General features: G+C 39.4%; 1 protein-coding gene across 5 annotated transcripts in view; it reads left to right on the plus strand.

The window, feature by feature from the left end:
- Positions 1-20,968, plus strand: part of MAP3K15 (mitogen-activated protein kinase kinase kinase 15) — an 87,414-nt gene that overhangs the window by 11,822 nt on the left and 54,624 nt on the right. For all 5 annotated transcript variants that reach the window (XM_040532341.1, XM_040532351.1, XM_040532371.1 and 2 more), the window contains exons 2-3: positions 14,059-14,198; positions 17,597-17,620. In XM_040532341.1, coding sequence (XP_040388275.1) covers positions 14,059-14,198; positions 17,597-17,620 — 164 coding nt within the window. The remainder of the gene's footprint in view (positions 1-14,058; positions 14,199-17,596; positions 17,621-20,968) is intronic.

A 20,968-nucleotide genomic window follows, 5' to 3' on the forward strand; every position in this document is an offset into this window, starting at 1 on the left:
AGATGGTTATCAAGAATTTAGTTTGTCCACTCTAAACTTTGTGGCATACTTCCCACCATGACAGATTCACAAGGTATCGATTGCTATGTACACTTGATCCTTTTCCTTCAATATGACCGAATTTTCCACCTTATAGTCCTTGAAAGAGCTGGCAGTTGCTATTCTATCCTGGCTGTTCAGTAATTCTGCAGGGCCTCAGATCTATGGTAGTTACTCAGCCCTGACTTTGACAAGTGCCTCATCAAAGCTGATAAAGCTTTGAAGAGTCACAAAAAACAAGTGCTGCAATGTGTGGTATAGATCCCTTCCTCCTCCTGGAGTATATGTTGCTATGCATGAAAATGGCCATGTTGTCATACTTTCCTGAACACTTTGAAAGTATTTTTTGAAAAATATGCTGGTTTAATCTCGTCTTGCACAGTTAATACTTAATTCCAACTAGTAAACCACAGCTGAACTCTGATTCCAAAGGAAAACACAGCAAATGCCCACCCTCAGCAGCATTTTAGGGACATGGTTTAGTGGGTGATACTGGTGGTAGGGGTATGGTTGGACCAGATGATCTTGGAGGTCTTTTCTAGCCATAATGATTCTGTGATTTGACGTCCTTTCATAGCCTGGGTGTCTCATTGTCCAACTGCAGACCAGAACGCAGTACAAAGATGGTCCTGATGGTCTGAAGGATCAAATAAGAACTGTGCTGTGAAAGTTGTAAACTGATTTCCAGAGTGGCTAATACAACAAGCATTAGTTTTTTTGTACTGCTTAGTTCTGATCAGTCATCTATCTGTACAATGCTACGCTGTGATCACTGGGACAAAGCAGAGAAGCAGTCCCAGGATGAAGATGCGTGAAGCTGGGGTGCAGCTTTTTTTATTTTTTATTCCATTTTTGTTTTCTTTGCTTATCAACCCCAAATCTGTAGAAACTACAGTCTTTCCCCAGAATATGAAGAAAAGTGTGCTTCAGCAAGAAGTACCAGAGATTTCCTCAAGTCTGTTTGGAACCATATCCTGTTGATTGGAACAGCAGTGTAAAAACTTCAGCAGTGGATTCAGCCGTGTAACACACGGAACATTGCAACTATAATCACCCTCAAGAGGCAGTTAACAATACTTGTGGAATTGAGTTTTCAGTAAAAAAAGCCAATGTATCTTGGGATTTATTAAATACTTGATAGTGTATTTTTTTCCCCTCTTTTAAGCTGAGATCTTGTCAGCATCCATGCTGGACTTCATCTTCTGACAACTTTATACATGCATATATTTTGAAGTGCGCCATTCTACACTCTAATAAGTGACAGAGACCACGTTTAGAGGCTTGCTATTAAATCAGTTTCATGTGATTCAGTTTGTCTGCTGAATCACAACTTGGAAGTACTAATATTCCTCTGATTCTATAGAGATCCCATGATGATTAGCTTTGGGTTATAATTTTTACTTATGTTCTAAGTTTAACTAGGGAAATGTAGAATAGATGTGCTGTGATAGTGAACAAGCTGGGTTCGTGCTTAATGTTCCCCATCTGCAAGCTGGAAGTAATAATATGTACTGTATTCATAGGGTAGGTAAAGTAGATAATGTTTGCAACTTGCTTTGGAAATGAGAGCTTGTACTGAAATTCCGGATTGTATTGATCACTACCCAGTGCCTGGAAATAGTTTTCTCATTTTTTAATGGATGTTGCACATTTTTGAAGTGACAATATTCGGTGGTACATCAGGATTTTTGCAGTAGTTCACAGCATTTAGGCTGGCACGTAACACTTGTAGTGTTTACTGGCAAGTTAAAAATAGCAGATAGAGTCCACATCTGCCCAACATCCAGAGTATTGAGTCAAGAGCTCTGCATCTGTACATGAGTGGAAGTCTCTTGGCCAACCAAGAGTCTGTGGTTTTCTCTAAACTTTATTTGCCTTGCCACTTTAATAACGCTGCCTGTTTTCAATTAACAATTTATTCATGCATAATCTATTGTACTTTACATGGGCCCTAAATGAAAGACTGAGAGTCTATCCCAATAAAAAGGAAATCTGTGATCTAGCTATGAGGCTGGATACCTCACACATTGGTAGTGATGGAGCTGTTTCTTGATGTTTGTTTTTTAAAGATTATTTGAAAAGAAAATAGGATCAAGAGTAGGAAAGTCTCATCTATCTATGCTAAAGTTTTAATTCTAAAAAAAAAAAAAGGAAAAAAAAGATTTTCAATAGCTTTACCCAGACCCGTGAACTTTAGTGTACCAAAATCTTTTTTCCTTTTTTCCGTTGTCGTGCTTTGTATTTTGATTACTTTGGGCAGAAGATGAAGCTCAGCATAATTGTATTTTTTCAAATGTTTTTGATGTATATTGTTGACCAGTGTGTGACCTGCTAGAGATGTGCAGATTTGGCAGGTTTTTTCTGCTTCCCAGCCAAGGTATTCAATGGTAAATGATGGGTGCATCTTAAGTGGTTTAGTTTGGATAAATCTTGAAAAGTTTGGAGCTTATCTAAACCTCCTTGGCCTAGAAATCGATTTGCCTGAGTTGGGGAGGAAGGGACAGCCTTTCTTGTTGAATTTCATATTCTTCTTCATTTCACTTAGGCCAGACTCTCCCATAAAGATTGTTTTTTTTTTTTTTTTTTTTTTTTAATAATACTTCAATCCCTTTCACTGCCTATTACGACCCAGTGTAGGAAGTGCAGAGGTGTAAGAGAAGTTAAATAAAGTTCACCTTTCTTATTCCACCCTCCTTGAACTACAGGCAAGGTTCAAGTGAGGTTCAGGGTTGGGTGTTTTTTCTGTACGCTCTCTCTACTGGCGAGCTCAGCTCTAGTAAACATTGCAGTGGAAATATTCTCATGTGACGCTTGGCACACAGCTAGTGCAGCAGGCAAGTGTGAAGAGCCTGTTTTTAATTTACTCCACTGTTTTCCTCTGTTAAACAGGGCAATGAAATGACAGGTTCTGCAGAATTACCAGGCTCTTTAACTTGCAGTGAAATTTAGGAGAGAACGTTATCCTCAGTGAGCTGGCATAGTTAAAAGTATGTATGATGTGAGACGTTTACTCTTTATGGCTGCCTATCATCTATGTCAAAGCTTTTAATATAGTAGGAGCATAAAAGCAGGGAGAATTACTGAGCAGGTATCTCTTTCTCAGACAGTCTGTGAGTCTGTGATGGGTGAGTGTTTTTGTAGTGTCCTGGGTACGTAGATTTAGAGCCCTTTTTCAATCACTGATAATAACTTGGGGAAAAAGTGAGAAAGGAGTGACTTCTGGAAACTTTGTTTGCCTAATGTCTGAATAACGAAAAGGGAAACAAATGCAGGTTATTTAAATATGTCTTGACAATGTTCGAGGGCTGCTTTGTCAGTGTTCATTTGGATACATTTGGGTATCAGGGCTGAATGAGCACGTGGGAAGTGTAAATAGCTGTCTATTTTGAGTAGGGATTCGGGCATACTGATTGCTTTGTAGATACTTAGCTGTTTGGCAGATGGAAGTTAGTTGCTAAATCACACTTTCTGAGTTGTAACTCATGCCTAGGAACAATTAGATGGTAGAGGGGAATGGCTTAGGTAAAACATTAGGAATGGGGGATGTCAACTTGCAATAGCAAATTATTTAATTTGCCTTTTATATTATTGTTATTTTTTTTACTCCAGTTGGGTGCATGGTTCCGTGGTTGAAATAACAGTCACTGTAAGTGTAAGTACTTTGGCACTCAATAAGTATGAGTGTACAACAGTGTGGATGACTGTTCTTTAAGAGGTGTTTGTGTGTGCCCTGTCTCAGCCCAGACTCTGTCCTACTTACAGTACCTGATTGTTTAGCTGCAGATGCAAATATGTCTTATTATATTATACACAAAAAGTGACTTTCATGAACGTAATTTTTTAAACTTTTATTTCTTTCAATTCTTGTAAAGCCTAACAGCTTCTTAAAGTGCTTTTTCAGGAGGCTGGTAGCTGATACCACTCCCAGGAGGACTGATCGGGTGCAGTGACAGGCCTCCTATCTGCTGCTGTGCCTGCACTAAGTTAGGCAGAAGTTATCAAGTTAAATATGGGCTGAGGGATAAGATCAGAAGTATCCAAACTCTAAGGGGAGGACGGAGTGGAAAGGGAGGGAAGCAGAGAGCATGGGTCGTGGGAAAGAGGTAGGAGTTACAGGCAGGCATGAGCATTCATCTGCCTGAGCCATGAAACCTCCCAAATGACTAAGATCCAAGTGATCAGATCCCCCTCTCAATTTTTAACCCAGGAGCTTGAAGGCTGTAATTTCACAAGGAAATGGTATAAATAGTGACCTCTTGCGCATGTCACAACTTTCAGAAACCATGTGGCATGCAGACCTTGGCAGGACCCATCTGATTTTAATTGTGGTTGGTGACTAAAGATCTGTGACTTTGCATGTGGTCCTGGAGTGGGCAAACTTTTACAGCCCTTCCTCAAGGAAGGGTGTGTGCGCAAAGAGGTGTGTACTGGGTAAGTTTCCAGTGACAGTGTGTGCAGGCTTTTTATTTATTATTATTATTTTTACTGTGATCTCTCTCACCACTGAGTTAGGTCCCTCGGACTTGAGGCTGTGTTGTTCTCAGGACACCACAAGCAGTGGTATGAAATAAAAAGTAAAGTCTGTTTCTAGCCTTAGTATGAATGTCATCGGCTTACAGGGAAACGCAACACTTGCATTTGGCTTGAAAGGTGATTGTACTGGGAATTTAATGAGTAAAAATTTCATCCATAGGCCAGGAGCACCCGATTTACAGAAAACTTAAGTAAGAGTCAGGTGTTCAGGGACTCCTTTGGAAATCATAGCTGTGGGTCTGAACTGTGCCAATCCTTCCTTTTTGTTCCCCGAGGGCAGAGTGCCTGCAGGTACAGTGCTGGTGAGGAAGAGCCGTAGTTCTTCTACAGTGGCCACCAATTCATTGGTCAGTTGGTGGGAACTAGCTGCAGGAAAATACCTGCTGAGGTGACATAAATCGTGACTGAAATGCTTTAATGGTTGAATCTGATTCTTCAGAGCAGAACTGCTAGAATCTATGGAGCGACTTTGTTGCCCTCAACACATTCAGTGGGAGTGTCTGCAGTCATCTTTGACTCCCTTCATAGCTAGTGGGGAGAAAAGGGCACATTTGGGCTGCAGTTCTTCTTGTCCTAAAGAAGGCTTTTGAATGATCAGGTGAGTGATGCTCTGAAAGTGCTTTTCCCCTCTCTGCATTGATGATGAGGGGAATGCAGACTGGCTCATCTGAGGCCAAACACCTCCTTTGTGTCTGACCAAATCACTGCTGAATCTTAGCTTTGGAATGAGCAACATTTCTTGAGGCTAGCAAGAGTAATTCTAGATAGCCTGACTCTTCTGACAGATTTCTTTTTGGTGCAAGGAAGTACTCTGGCTTCTTAATTTGGCATGAGAGGATGCTGAACATTGACCAAAAGAATAGGCTTCACGACACAGTCTCAGAAATGGCTGAGTTGGTTTTAATTAAATCTTGTATAACAGAAACAAACAAACAAAAAACCCCACAACCAACAATAAACCCACACAACCTCAAGCAAAGACTAGCAAAGTTAAAAGAGACCGAAAACAAAGCTTTGTCATGGAAAACATTAAGCAATTTCGAAGCTTAGGCATACTCTGGTTACAGTGAATTACACATTTCCTAACTTCTGCAATTCAGTATTGCAAGAAGAGTTCTCTGAGGATTAGTTCCTTGTTTCCTTCTTTCCCTAAACAGTTAACTGAAAGAAAGATATCCACATTGTCTGACCTCTTCTGAGTGACAGGTGATTTTCTGGTGTTCCACTTCCAATAATGCAATATTTTCTGCTTCACACTTGTGCAGAAGCATTAAAGGTGCGTTCTGAGTTTGGATGTGCCCTGTACTATGTCAGCTGCATTACTTTTCTTCACACACTGCTTCTTGAAGGTGCACAGGTGTATTCTGTTCTGGCAGAGCCCGAGGGACTCTCTTAGGAGCTGAGTTAAATATAAGCGCAGATGTGCTCTGGACAGAATTTTTGCTTTTCTGGATTAGTAGAACTGCTTTCTAATTTTAGAGCAGTGCCTTCCCTTCTTTGAAACTTATAGTTTTACTTTGAATTTAATTATTTTTAAAAATCTAGGAATATTTTGTAAAGCTTTTGCTTTTTGATTTCCAAGGATTTTTGGAAGAACCCATTTAACAGCAGAGAAAATCCTTAATATGCAACTAAAGGGAAAGAACTGAAAGCTTCAGGTGATGTATCTAATGAATAAAGAAACCCCAAAACATAAAAATAAACGAGAACTTAGGTTCCAATGAATCCCTAGACCCAGCAGTATTGCTTACCTACTGTAATTTGTTTTGCTGCTTTTACTAAAGAGTAGTTTCTTAGGCGATTTAATTTTTGGAGCAGATTATTTTAATAATAAGGAATGCATGTCAATTATAAATATAGCATGAATACTTCATCATAGTGTAGCAAAACTGATAGTTTTAAATGCTAGTTTCTCCCAATTTGCAGTAAGCACTACTGGAGCATGAAAAATATGTTCTAGTTCTATTTTTAATGCGTGTTCTCTGTACCCGAGGGCAGATGAAAGATGCATTATCTGAGTGCAGCTGTTAAGTAACACTCCAGTGCTGACATGATTAGTGGCTGCAGTGTGTTTAGGTCTGAATATAACCCTCTGATTAGTGGCTGCAGTGTGTTTGGGTCTGAATATAACCCTCTTTCGGAGCTGACTGGATGCAATGGGTACTCATACAGGGCTGTGGAAGCTAGAGATGAGCACTGGCCCCTCAGCCTTGCTCACATTGCTGTTTTGGTCGGCTGTCTGGTTTGCACTGTATCCCCAGGGGCAAATTTGCTGGATGGGAATTGTTGGTGCTGAGGCTGGTATTTGAAATTCAGAGGGCAAAAGGTCACAGGTGAGAACCGAAGCCAAGAACAAGAAGTTTCTGGTTGTGACTAAAATAAATATTTGTAAAAAATATAATTCTTCTGCTCTTCACTTATGTTAAAATGCTTTCAAGCTCCGTGTATGTGCCATACCGGTTGCTTTCATTACTGGTTTTCCTCCAGCTACACGTGCTGCTGTTTCTTCCAAGCTGGCTTATTCTGCTGGCTGCTTCTTTGGACTTCAGATTTGAGCACCAACATGCATGGCTATCCAGAAGGAGCTCATTCCTGCGTCCTTTTAAGCCTCCAGGGGTTCTCCCATCAGTTTGAAGGGAAGCATATGAGTCACCTTTGTGATCTGTACGTGTAAAACAAATGTACTGGCTTCCTGATCTCTTCCTCTTCTTTCAGAGTGCAATCCAAGGCAGGATTTTGGTAACTTCTATCCATTCTAGTAGCTTGAAAACTGCCACATTTCAGTTTTTTGTCTTGGGAGCTGAGACACTTGAGTTTGAAAGCTGCAGACACTTTAGCTGCATTGGAAGGAGGAGATGCCTTGCTGGGCCACGTGAAAGCTCTGCTGGATGCTCTAGTGTGCATCTATACACTGTGTTTTCCTGACACTTTGCTTAACGCAGCTGTTGCCGGGTTTGGCTCTGGAGGTGAGACACAGCCAGCCTCAGTGCTCGTTCCAAATGCAGCAGAGCAGTTAGCAACGCTGTCATGTAGGGAAAGGCTCATCTGAAAAGCGAAGGTTTGCAGTTTCTTAGCAACAGCAGGGCTCTGGATATGCTTGGTCCTCTCTGGAAAGTTACGACAGTTGCCTTTCCTTAGCTGAGGATGCCTTTTCTGCTCAGCTAATACATAGTTAAAATGACTTCTTCAGCATTCATGGTATTCAGGTTCACGGAGCAGAATTTGGATTCAGTGAGCAGACGTGAGATTGCTTTCCAGAGCAAGTTTTGACAAAGAGAAGAAAGGAAGAAATGCAAAAGAAAGGTCTGACTTTTGTGTTTGCTGTTCTGATAGTGTTGATTTTTGGAAGGACCCTGTTTCAGTCCTTTTTTTTTTTTTTTTTTTTTTTTTTTACCTTCTATTTTGCTAGATGGGGTGAGCACAACTCCTAGTTTTTGGTGCATGGTGGTGCACCTTTCTTGCCAATAGGTCATTTTGCTATGTAAAACCTGTGGTGGGTGAAGATAAGGTTGAAGCCACACCTGAGTAAAAGATAAATGGCAGTTTCCTTGTGAGAAGACAGATTAGATGAGTTGCCCTGGCTTTGATAAAGCTACTTGTACCTGAAATCATCGCTTTACGACAGTCCTTTTGCCTTCCTGAGCAAACAGGTCAACAACAGAAGAGCACATTTCCGAATTTTTGCTATTTGCACAGGTTTTCAAAAGTCCTAAAGCGCTTAACAAATTCATTAGAGCTGGCAAAAATGAGATATATTTAAGTTGAGATTTTGCTTTATTTTATAGTCAGAATGGGTGTAGATGGATTAATACACCAGAATTGTTATGTAATTTTCTCTGTCCTCTCATCTCCATCCTGAGATAGTTATCTTTAAATAACTATGTAAAAATATTTGGCCAATATTAAAGTTGTCTCCTTTCTCAAATTTTTGATTGGTATCATTAACAAACCCCATAAATCTCACTGTTTTTTCTTCAGAGATTACTAATGTGAATAGAAATAAAAAATAATCTTTTTTTCCCAAATGAACATCCAAGGAATCATGCCTAATTTCATTCTTAAATTTCCTCTGTGGTGAAATACCTCCAGTATGATGCTGTGTTTCCTTTTCTGAAGTAGGAAGTGGGCTGAAACATGTAGGCAGAGCCCAGCCTCAACTGAATTCTTGTGCAAAACTTGATTGCAGTTTATAAGAACAACTTGCCTTCTTGGGGCGCATCGTAAACTATTTCTAAGCTATTGCAATTCATTTAAATTTCAGTTTGCAATGAATATTGCAATTCATGTTTGTGAGTGCTTAAAGGGTGAGAGGTTCCACGATTGCTGTGTCTTTTGGTCCAGCTTAAGTGAAAGCTGCAAAGGGTTCCTAGTTTCCAAATACCCTTTAAGCATTACCAAAATTGTTTCCCTCTGGAAACTTTGGTGTCCTTTCTTTTAAAGGAACATGCAGACAGGCAGAAAAAAACATTGTGTGTATCCTTAAGTTACAATTTCTTGAGGACAGTTATGGTGATTGTTTTCTCTTGGAGCATTGCTGTTCTTCAGAAGAATAATATGGACAGTTTCCTCCAGTGTATTTCATGGGTAACACATTTGTTTATTTGCTAACTATGAAGGATACAGATCCAAATTGCCAATAATCTGAAGCAATAGCAATCTGAAGGTCCATAGCTGTTCCCAGGATGCTAGAGAATAATAAAGGGCAGAGTTCTGTATTATTTTCCTCCAACAAGGTTTTTGTTGCCATTTTAAGGTGTGGTTTTTTAATGTATATTAAAATTCTAAGTGATTAAAAATAATCCATAAAAACATACTAAAATTCATGCTTTCCACCCGGATAAGGCTGGATAGAGATAAGCCTTGAACTAGAACTTGAAAGCAGTACAGACTTTTTATGGCTTTTTCTTGTTCGGCCTTCTAGATTCTATTAGACTTTCGGCATATTTCAGGCCACTTCTGCACTTTCTCTTGTTTACTGGTTTTCACTGACAAATCCAGAAACTTGGTGTCAACATGCTATTTTTGTTGTTGCTAGCAATGCCATAAATCCTACAACGCTCATGTGAAGACTTGTGAGTTGCTTAGATCATTAAATTATATAATGCCTTCAGGTGCTGTCCAGACAGAGGTTGAAACCAGAGGATATAATTCTCTATAATAATGTTTTCCCTGTTGAGTAATTTATTAGTTCCATAGTCTACTGTTTTACCACAGGTAATGATCTCTAATCTTCTTTTCAGTTGTCATAGTTATTTCTGGTTCCGGCCTGGTCTCTTAAGACATGCTAGTGTTGAAATATATGAAATGTGTAATGTAAGAAATTATTTACGTGCCATCTGCTGCAGCAATGCAGAGACCTAATCAAGATTGTACTAGTAACACTGATGAATTGCCTTAATGCACTATAAAATACACATAATGTATAATTGCTTTACAATAGAAGCAAAAGCTTAGACAAACTGCAATCAACTTCTTAATAAAGCAAGATCAGTTTTTAGGTTCTTAACACAAAAACTGTTTTCAGCGTGAAAATAGTTTTACATGCAACAAGAGAACTGAAAGGACAAAAGTTGAAAAGATCTCTTATGCTGAAGAAGAAATGAGGAAGGACACATTTTTACGTGGATGTTCTTTAGAATGTGAGTTTCTGCTACAGAAACGAAGCAATGAGTTTAAATGTTTTGTTACAAAATTGGGGTTATCCAAAATTGGTTCTGTGTAACATTAAACACATCCTAACCCCTCCCACACCTTGTGGTGGATAGGTTGTAAAGATCGTTGTAGTTGTCTTAGAAGTCTACCTTTACAGAAGGGTTGTACCTTCCCCTACGCTCTGCCCTTCTTAACCCTTTTATTATTGCATAATTATTGCATAAAATTCATCATTCGTTGAAAGATTTGTTCAAATTTGGCATTAGCTCTTGCTTCACACTTGTTTGTAATGAAGGAGGTCAAACCTATATTTGGAAGGAGAAGCCTGGAAGTATGTTTTTTTTGCTTGTTTTGTTTTGGACAGGCTCTCCTGACATGGAGGATGGGAGTTGAGGATGAAATGCAATTGACTTATGTTTCTATTCATAAATCAAGCTTTGCTAAGCAGGTACCATTGTTGTAGTTTTCTTTTATGTATTTCCTGAACTCTGTAAATACGGAAATTATCTCTTTGCAACCACACTAACTATCTGGTTGTAGCATAGGGCCCCATGCCTGTGTTTCACGAACTGTAGATGAAAGATTTTAGCGTCAATCATAAGCAAAATGCATGACAACTGGAAGCGCAGTATTTGCTCTAACACATTATCGGCATTGTTCATGGAGTGATTCATAAAACTGCCTACATGAGGAAGAGAGATGTAACCCTGAAAGCAGTCGTCCTGGGGGGTGTGTTTAGACCCAGAGATCAGTGGTGCTGAACACCATACTAGCAGCACTGCACTACCCTGGGCAGTTCAACAAGGCTCAGTGCTGGGTCCTGCACTTGGTGCACAACAACCCCATGCAACGCTACAGGTTGGGGGAAGAGTGGCTGGAGAGCTGCCCAGCGGAAAGAGACCTGGGAGTACTGGTTGATAGCCGGCTGAATATGAGCCAGCAGTGTGCCCAGGTGGCCAAGAAAGCCAACAGCATCCTGGCTTGTATCAGGAATAGTGTAGCCAACAGGACCAGGGAAGTGATTGTCCCCCTGTACTCTGCTCTGGTGAGGCCGCACCTCGAGTACTGTGTTCAGTTTTGGGCCCCTCGCTACAAGAAGGACATCACGGCACTGGAGCGTGTCCAGAGAAGGGCAACGAAGCTGGTGAAGGGCTTGGGACACAAGTCCTGTGAGGAGCGGCTGAGGGAGCTGGGGTTGTTTAGGCTGGAGCAGGGGAGGCTCAGGGGAGACCTTATTGCTCTCTACAACTACATGAAAGGAAGGTGTGGGGAGCTGGGGGTCGGCCTCTTCTCACAGGCATTAAGTGATAAGACGAGGGGAAATAGCCTCAAGTTGTGCCAGGGGAGGTTTAGGTTGGATATTAGGAAAAAATTTTTCACTGAAAGGGTTGTGCATTGTTGGAACAGGCTGCCCAAGGAAGTGGTGGACTCACCGTCCCTGGGGGTCTTCAAAACACATGTAGATGTAGAGCTTAGCAAAGTGGTTTAAGGATGGACTTGGCATTACTAGGTTAAAGGTCGGACTAGATGATCTTAGAGGTCTTTTCCAACCTAAATGATTCTATCATTCTTTAGTGAGAATTGGTTGTTGGTCATTTGTTCTCCACTCAAATTTGCATTCATTTCCTGAGCTCACCAGACTCCAGCAACGTTTCATTAGCACCTGATGAAACTGTTCTGTAAGTAGATACAAGCACTCTTTCCTCCCAGCTCCAAGCCTGCTGCTGCTCCTGCTGGAGGAAGGTGTGGAAGCCTTCCTGGGAATGCAGGGTCTCAGTACTGCTCCAGTCTGCAGCCACCAGCACTTCTGGTGCTCTGCTTCACTCTGCTGGCGTTGGCTTCTGTCTCATCCCTTGATTCCCATGGTCAGACTGGATCCATTCAACTGTCTTCCCGGGGCTTTTTTTTCCACTTGAACGTATATTTTTGTGATACCATCTTCATCTCTTCTGCTGGTCTTCAGTTTGTTTTATTTTACCTTATTCACAGTTGTTTATTCGCAGCTTGTGAACACAAGAAAAGTCATTCTCATACATCACCTTTTATCCGTGTGACTGAATATGTAAGTGGTGAATAATTCCCCTCTTTAAGGCAGATGCTTCTGTTCTTATGCCCATTTAATGGGGTTCTGTGCTGCTTACGTTGTTACCTAGCAGCAGTCAATAGAAGACAAATTTCAGTTGTAGACTACTATTTGTGCAGCAATGAACTGCGTACAGCCTTGTTGCAATAAACTCCGTTATGGATCATTGCTCACATTGTATTGTAAAATGCAATATCTGTGTGCTACATGAACACATTGTCTAAATTCTCTCACCAGGAAGGCGGTTTTGATTTCACAGCACTCTGGTTCCACAAAAACAGTTTATATAGGCACTAAAACCAGTCCAAGACCTTAGACTATTTTTTTTCTTAGATGTAGTTTGATTCTGGGTCTGCTTGTTCCTTCATCTTAATGTTTGTTTTATAGATCACCTGCATTTTCCAAAATGATTAAATGATTCTGTAATGTTGAGGGTGGGGATAATCTAGTCTAATCTAATCTGGTTTTGAGGCACATCACTTTCTGTGGACTCCAGATAAAATACCCAGGTGGAATTCTACAGGAATGTGCATTCATTGCAGGTTTTACCAAGAGCTCGCATACTGAGTGTGGGGCATTGAATCTTGTGATGACTGACCTCGGTGAAGCCCAGCCTGCTGTTTGAATCTCACACATCAGTCCTACTTTTGGATTTCTTGTTTATTGGTGTCTCACCCTTCTCTGTCGTTCGCTGTAGATACAGGAGCTGTCTGTTAGCAACTTCAGAGATGCAGGATTTACTGCCCAGCTGCACTGAGTCTCTGGAATCCGTTTTGAACCTCAGACTGCCCTGTGGTTTGAATGCCAAGGCTCTAGTTTTATGAATACTTTGGATTTAAGTTCATCCATCTATCCCACAGCAGTGAAAGCAGACAGTCATAGAGATACAGACCTTCGGAAAGCTTTAAACCACAGCTTTCTTAGCTAGCATAGAAGATACAAAGATGGAGGGGAAAACTCAAGATAAATGTCCTTTTTTCCACTTACCTTTTCCCTCTGTACTGGCCTTTAGGCTTGTATCCGAACCAAATGGTGAGTTCCAAATCCGTAGCTTGTGTCTCGTCTCTTCTGCATAGCGTGGGGTATTTCTCCTTTGTTCTCTGCATAAGTCGTCTTCCACTGACATAAATTTTCACTTCCATTTCTGACTACTGTGCTACCCAAGAGATGTGGAAGTCTTTCTCAGGCTACCATTGTTGAATCCCTTCATTCCAGCCTCCCCCTGCCCTGGCTTGAACTCCATAATGCGCGTAGCTTTTAAGAGTCAACTTTCACAAGCTTTTTATTTTTCTACAGGTTAGGAATTTCCTGTACTCCAAACATCAGCCCCTTAAGATAAACTCCGTCTTGCATTTTTCCCAAATTTTCAGCTGCACTATTCTTCTCAGAGGTTCCCCTTGAAGGTTCAGAGCCTTCCACCTTACTGGGTGTTCTGACTTGTCAGGCCTAGCTCAGAGAGCAAATGTAGACCTGCTTCTTCACCTGCGGTATCCCTGATGCAGTGACTTCAAAGTGTGAATTCATACGCTGTGCCTCATAGTTATTGTAAAACTGTGATTGTTTCTTGGATATGGTATCTTAAATGCATGGTAAAATTTACTTGTGCCACGAGAAAATGATCCTTATTTGAGCATATTGATTTTGTCTGTCCAAATTTATGTGTAATTTCAAGATTTATTTTAAATTCTTTGTAAGAACAAAATGGGTTTTAAGACTATTAGCACTTTTTTCCCCTCCCTCTCTCATTTCAGATGTTGCAGTTGTGGATATGAGTGATATTTCTAAGCAACCATCACTGTTCTACCACCTCGGTGTGCGTGAAAGCTTTGACATGGCAAATAATGTTATACTCTACCATGACACAGATGCTGACACTGCTCAGTCTCTCAAAGTAAGGTTCTCACTTCAAAATCTGCTTCATTTCAGAAACACACTTAACCACCCAATCCTGCAAACATTTGTGTGTTGTTTTTTTTTTCTGGAACTTCAGCTGAATGTGATTTCCTGATGGCTATGTAACAGAATCATGTTAAGAATAATAGCTACTATCTACAAGCAAAAACCAGCAGTGATTAGAATAGTATAAAAGCTTGTTTATAAGTAAAGATCCTTAGTACTGTACTGAATTTGCTTCACATGGTTAGATTTGGAAGTGAGGTCTAATTTTCCTTTCCACTTCCTCTTCTTTTAATTAGAGTACATGTTAAAAAAAAAAAAGTTATGCATTGTATAATAATGACACTTGAGCAAGGAATGTATTGCAACCTATTCCTACTGTTGATGCTCTTCTCATAGATAAGGTTAGTATTTCCTAGGTTCTGAGTAGCTAAGACTACAGGAATCTTCTTTTTATTGCTCTTTGAAGATAAGCAGATCCTCATCAAGTCTTTTTATAGGCCTCTCCATTCATTTTTATAGTAGGATAATACATGCTATACACTTAAGTCCTGTATTTGCTGTTCTGAGTGCAAGTCCTGTGTTGTGGATGTTTGTCTTTCACAATGTAGGTTTCCTTTGGTTTGGATCACATTTAGACGACTCTTCTCTGTGTTATTACCTACTGATTCTTTCAATATTATTTTCTTTCTACCTTCACTGAGAGCAGTGTTGTTCATGCTTTGTTTTTTTTTTTTTTCGTTTTTTTTTTTTTTTTTTTTTTTCTTATTTATTCCTCTATGTTTTTCATTCCACTGGTCTCCAAAATCCTTCTGGGAATTCTCCAACCTTCCTGGACCTATAAGAATATTAAGTTTAATGTTAATGTTGTATGAGTCTTGTTTCTTCCTCAAAAAGCTGCGTTCTGTCACAGCTTTTTTTCCTCTTTTTTTTCCTGCTCTCAATGTCATTGATTTTACTCTGTGTCTAGTACCCCATACTTCCTTTCTGCAAGTGGTGGTCCACATGTACATTCCCTTTCTGTGCGACCTGGATTCTCAAGAACTCGGAGATGGAGCCTCTCTCACCCTGTGCTCAAAAAAATAAAGCAGATAGGTGCTAAGGCACACTTGCATGCCTTCCATTCCTCTGTCTAACTGGAGTGGGCAGGCGTACATCTTTTCACCTTGCAGTGGTAATACACCTGACTACAAAGATCTTTTGTTTTTATTTTTCATTAACGTTTTATCTTTTTTTTTTTTTTAATGTTATCTCTCAGATGTTCTGATCAGCTTAGTTCTCCCCAGCATGTGCCAAAGTTTGGAAAGCATAGGCTAGTCATCTTTGTCATCGTCTATATGTCTCTGCCTAGTGAGTACCTCTGTGGGTGGCTTTGATTTCTGCACTTTGTGCCAAGAACATATGCAAGCATGTGCTCCATAGCTGGAGTGATGAATGATCTCCAGTCACATCTGTCCATTGGCCAGATATTCAGATTGTTCACTGCCAGAACTTGCAAGTCTTTGCAGTGTCAGTTCTGGGGCTTCTAAGGGTGTACAGCCCAAGGACAACTCTGGGGACCTGGGAACACTGGAGCATGACTGGATCGCATAGAGCTAGAAAAGCTATTATCTGCCTTCATCTCTTTTCTGCTGGAAGCTCTATTAGTGCCACTGAGGTCTCACTTAACCTTTTCCATATTTCGTGGTTGTTTGTGTAACCTCCTTGGCTGACATAGTAAGATGTGCCTGTGGGTCAGAAGTCTTGATTTAAGTTGCTGTAAATGAGTTGAAGAGATCATCTGGATTGAACACTAGAGTAGTTGAAGCAGGACACTGCCACATGGTTCAGTCCTACCCTGGTGTCCTTGATACCTCTTCTGTAACTGAGCTCAAGCTCACAGTTGGATACTGTTCAAATATACTAGTGCACCTTTCTTCTTAGGAGTGTTTCAGAAGGTGGATAGGGATTGTTCTTGGGATATTTCAGTGAAGAACATTTCATGATCTCGTGACGTGTTTCATGGTTTAGGTGCTGGATAGTTCTCAGAAGCATTCATTTCTACCCCAGCGAGAAAATAATTTAGCAGCAGCAGATAAAGCTTTACTGGAGAAGCTTGTTTAGCTAGGTGGACATGTTTATTTTTAGACATGTCATATTTCAGATGTCTAAACTTTCCATCATTTTTATTCTGAAGTATTTTATTGGCCTGAAGAGTTTGAATTAATAATTCTGTTTAGGTATAGGAACCTTAGTATGTATTGTTGACTGTCTGCTGGTGGTTCTTTATTTCTGACTAATCTGGCCATTTTTTTTTCTCTTGCCTTCAGGAATTTATTACTTTACTTAGATCTAGGTTGCTGTATATGCTTCTAAAGAGTGGCTAGCCTAATTATTATAAAGGCGATATTCCTGCTATTACTCCTATTGGGAAGAGCTGTGAAGTTCAGACAGCCTGACTTTATGTAGCTTATTTCGTAGAACCATCCTTGAAATTCTGCCAAGAGTTGTCTCTTCAGTTTCACCAATGTCCTTTCTAAAACAGCCTAGTTCCAAACACATGGAAGATATATAGTCTGGATTTCAAGAGGATTACATTTGCAGAACGAAACCTCTTAGATGGTCCCTGACATTAGGTTTGATGGTGTACATAGGTACCATCGTTTCTGTGCAAGTGGATTTCAGGCTGTTGGATGTGAAGTTACTCAAGCAGAATTATCTTAGGTTGTCAGATGACATACAATTAAATGATATCAAAAACCTTGCTTAGAAACAAGTCTGTATTTTTGTAGAGTGACTTATCTGGAGATCTGTTTATTTTACCAAGTAGTATTCATTGGACATGCAGGTCATTGCAAAAGGAGGAGAAAGTTACCAGCAACTGGAGATCTTTGAGATCTGGTTTATGTGTCCATTAAATTATCATCTGACCTCATGGTTTCAATCTCTCTCTTTAGATTTCAAGATGAGAAGAACTAAGGTGTAGGGGTGTGTTGGGCTGTGCCCATCTGGGTAGGAAAGGGGCCTAGGTACCTTAAGGATACTCTCTTAGACGAAAAAATCTACATCTTTGAATGCTTTTTTTCACAAATGTTCAGTCTGTGACAGGGTACGTGGAGTGCCCATCCTGAGAAACTCCAGTTAGTGGCAAGTACTAGTTTTCTTCATCTTTTGAACGCTGCTTTAAATAGGTTTCTTTTCTGAATCATTAATTCTTTCCTAACCTGAACTACTGAGACTTCTCTTGACATTGTTCTGTCCCTTTACTTGGAATTTGCTTTGGCAGTAAATGTGAACTATGCTGTGAAGAACACATTTGTGTGTGTGTATATATATGTATACCAGTTATTTTTATTGAACATAATAATTCACGATAAAAATGACTAATTATTTTTATTCTCTTTTTTTCTCCAGGATATGGTATCTCAGAAAAACACAGTAAGTATTAAATCTACATTCATTTTAAAACACAAAATGAACACATTTGAAGCAACTCTAATAACAAAACTGCCAAGCATATATATGTTCTATACTGTAGAAGGAGGTCTGTTTTCCCTATGTACAGTTCAGACTAGTGGAAATCTTGTTGAATTCCTTTCTAATGTAAAGTTAGATTTAAAAACTAGTTTTTTTTTTTTTTTTAAGTTCCTTTTAAGTTCTAGAAAGGTGCCAGTAGATATGTTACACATGTAGGTTCATAGATCAAAATGAAAATTCAGAATTTCAAAGTCTCTACTGCTGCCGCTTTCACTCACTTGTGCAGATGTGTATGAGTGTGTGTGATGCCTTATTAAGGCTGTCTTGTATATCAAACAGATTTGGCTATTGTGTACCCATCCTCTTCCTCACAAATTCACAGATTTTGCTGAGGAATGCAAAAGCTTATTTCCCCAATTAAAAATATTCTTATTCTTACTTTTAATACAAGTAAGTACACCTCAACCAAGACAAAGTTTGGTGGTTATTTTAGGCTTACTGTAATGTACCACAATATCCTACACAGTTGTGATGTGAAGTATCAAAAACACATATCAGAGGATTATTTTCATTAAACACTGTAAACTGGTATACTGAGGACTACTGAATTTGCAAAATATTAAACTTAGATTTACTCCATTCTGTTTTCCCCACGTTCACTGTATACTTTAATTCTCTTCTGAAGAAAATAGAACAGGATTAAAATAATAAAATGTTCTTAGATTTTGCTAAACTAATTGTTTAAAGGAGACTGGAAGAGAGAATGCATTAGTTACAGCAGTTTATTTTGAGTTGCTGTTTATAGTTGGCCACAGCACTGTATGTAGGCTAAAGATAGATCAGGTTGAGCACTTGAGTAAGTCCAGGTCATTTTCCCGTCTGTTATGGTGATCTCTGATCTAGTTTCACTGTATGGTGGGGACTGCATTTTCTGGTCCACAGCTCTGTGAAAAGAGGCCTCAGAACAACTGCACGTTTGCTTGTGAATAATGCTGCTGACCACCTTCTGGCCACAACTGGTGGGTAATCAAAATGTCACAAGTATTTGCTTTCCCCTCGAAAAGGGAGAATTGTGACAGAGCCACTTGGTGGTTGCTCCAGAGATGGAATAAAGGCAGAGGAAGATGACAAGTTCAGCCTAGCGCCATCAGATTAGCAGCCTGCAATCTTTTCTTTTGGCTGATTCTCTCTCCCACAAAGGGAGTTATGAACTCCTTCACCTTCATGTAGAAGAGAAGAAACGATGGATTTGGTAACATGTTTTCTGAAAAAAAAAAAAAAACTCCGGGAAGAATCCTTAAACTAGGATCCTGATTTCTCCTCTAAAAAGAGTTTATTAAAGAAAAAAAAAAATTGAGTAAAACTCAGAGGAAAAAATAATAATACCTGACTTTAAATGCCAGGTATGAATTCTTAAACTTTATATTATTTGTGGTTATTCATATTCTCTTTTATTAGATAGTGAATTATATTATAATATTCTCCCATATTACATTCTTTTATAATTTTTTTAAAATCAGGAATTGTGACGAACTAATTAGCAAGCTAAATAATTAATAGGTTAAAACTTTATATTTTCCTAAGTTGGAATTGAGTTCAGATAGATAATTGCTTCCCACTCCTTCTAGATCCAGTGAGGCGTCATGACAGCCATGCAGTTTGCTGCAGTCCCAGTACTGTGCCACTGCTTCATTGCTCGATTAAATATATTAATTATATTAAAATAACAATATAAAATAAAATAATAAATAATAAATAATAAAATAATATTAAATATATTACAACCATATAGACAATGTTTTGTTGGGAGGTCATTGTGAATGAGGGTTGCAGTATTAGTCATATAGTTACCAAATCAGTGTGAGTTTGCTGTGTCCAATGAAGGAAATAGTTATATAACCACTTCAGTTTAAATTGTCAGTGTTACATATTAACTATTAATACACTGTACTAGGATTTTCTCTTTTCCATTCTCTTTTCCTGATTGAAGCAATCTTTGTATTGGTATGCCTTTGTTGTAGTGTGAAATAGTAGAAAGAGCTTAAATGCAGTCTTTGCTAGGGTGTGGTGACTTGTTGGAAGGAGGATAGATACTTAACCTGCTAAGCCTTCCTCCAACCCAGAGGTAGCCACAGCATTCTCTGTGAAGAGAAGTCCTCTCTGCTTCTTATGAGCTCTGTGTCCACACTTCTGTGTGTATAAGGGAAGGGACAACTCGGATTGCTACCAGATATTGCACCATTCTTCCAGCAGCATGAGTGATACTTTCTGCACAGGGTACTCTAGTTAGGAGCTTTCTCTGAGGTTTCCTTGTCCTCACCTTTGCTATTTATCCTGCAAATCTCAAATCAAGTACAAAGGTGCAAAAAAAGATCACAGCTTAGAATTGATGTGGAACCGTATTAAAGATGCAGAGAAGATGAATGTGTAGTGTGTCTCTACAGGTGATTTTCTTTTGTGCATTACAAGTAAGCCTTGTTACTTGTAACAAGGCTTACTTGTAGCAAGGAATCGATATTTCCTTGTAAAGAAAACATTATGCAAATTCAGCAAGGAGGAGGAGGCAGGAAACTGAACATAAGCTAAAAACAATGTGTAGAAAAAAAGGTGAGCAATTAATTTGGGTCTTGGCTTCAGCACAGTTTGTCTAACATTGAAAATTATAGAATGACATGCTGTGGTGGTGTGAGTTTGAGAGATTTAATAGCTTAATGTCTGAGAAAAAGTGTGAGAGTAGGAGAAGTGGGGATGTAGCTTCCTTCCATCATTCAGGAAAGAAATTTTCAGGCATAAGATAAGATGGGGAATGTGAGTCAGTGCTACTTGACTCCCACAAACAAGTAACTAAAATTCTGTATCAATAATTTATTGCATACTTGGATACAAAAGGAAAGAATTATTGGCTATGGGAGTTCAGTTCCCAGAAACAGAGCTGCCCTGGTATGGAATTCAAGGTCAGTATTCCCTGTGCCCCATCAGTTAGGTTTCTTTCCACGGAGCTCCTCTGAGCTTTGAGGACAACCTTCTGATAATTTTACTTATTGCATATGCACAGCACCCTTGTTTCTGTCAAAACTATCTTTGATGAAATAAATTAAAAACATCCAGTCTGGCAGAACAGTTTGTTTCCTGAATCATTATGGAAAAATCAAGGTTTGAGAGCACGGTGGATGCTACTGGACTGTAGGGTACAGGAAAATGCATTTCTCTCTGGAAAGCAGGCTTGTATGTTGGAGTTTCTTTAAATGACAGATTATTACTGGTTTACGGAAAAAATAGAACTCCAAAGATTTTCAGATGCCATAATTG

This window comes from Cygnus olor, chromosome 1, assembly GCF_009769625.2.
Source record: "Cygnus olor isolate bCygOlo1 chromosome 1, bCygOlo1.pri.v2, whole genome shotgun sequence".
Lineage (NCBI taxonomy): Eukaryota > Metazoa > Chordata > Aves > Anseriformes > Anatidae > Cygnus > Cygnus olor.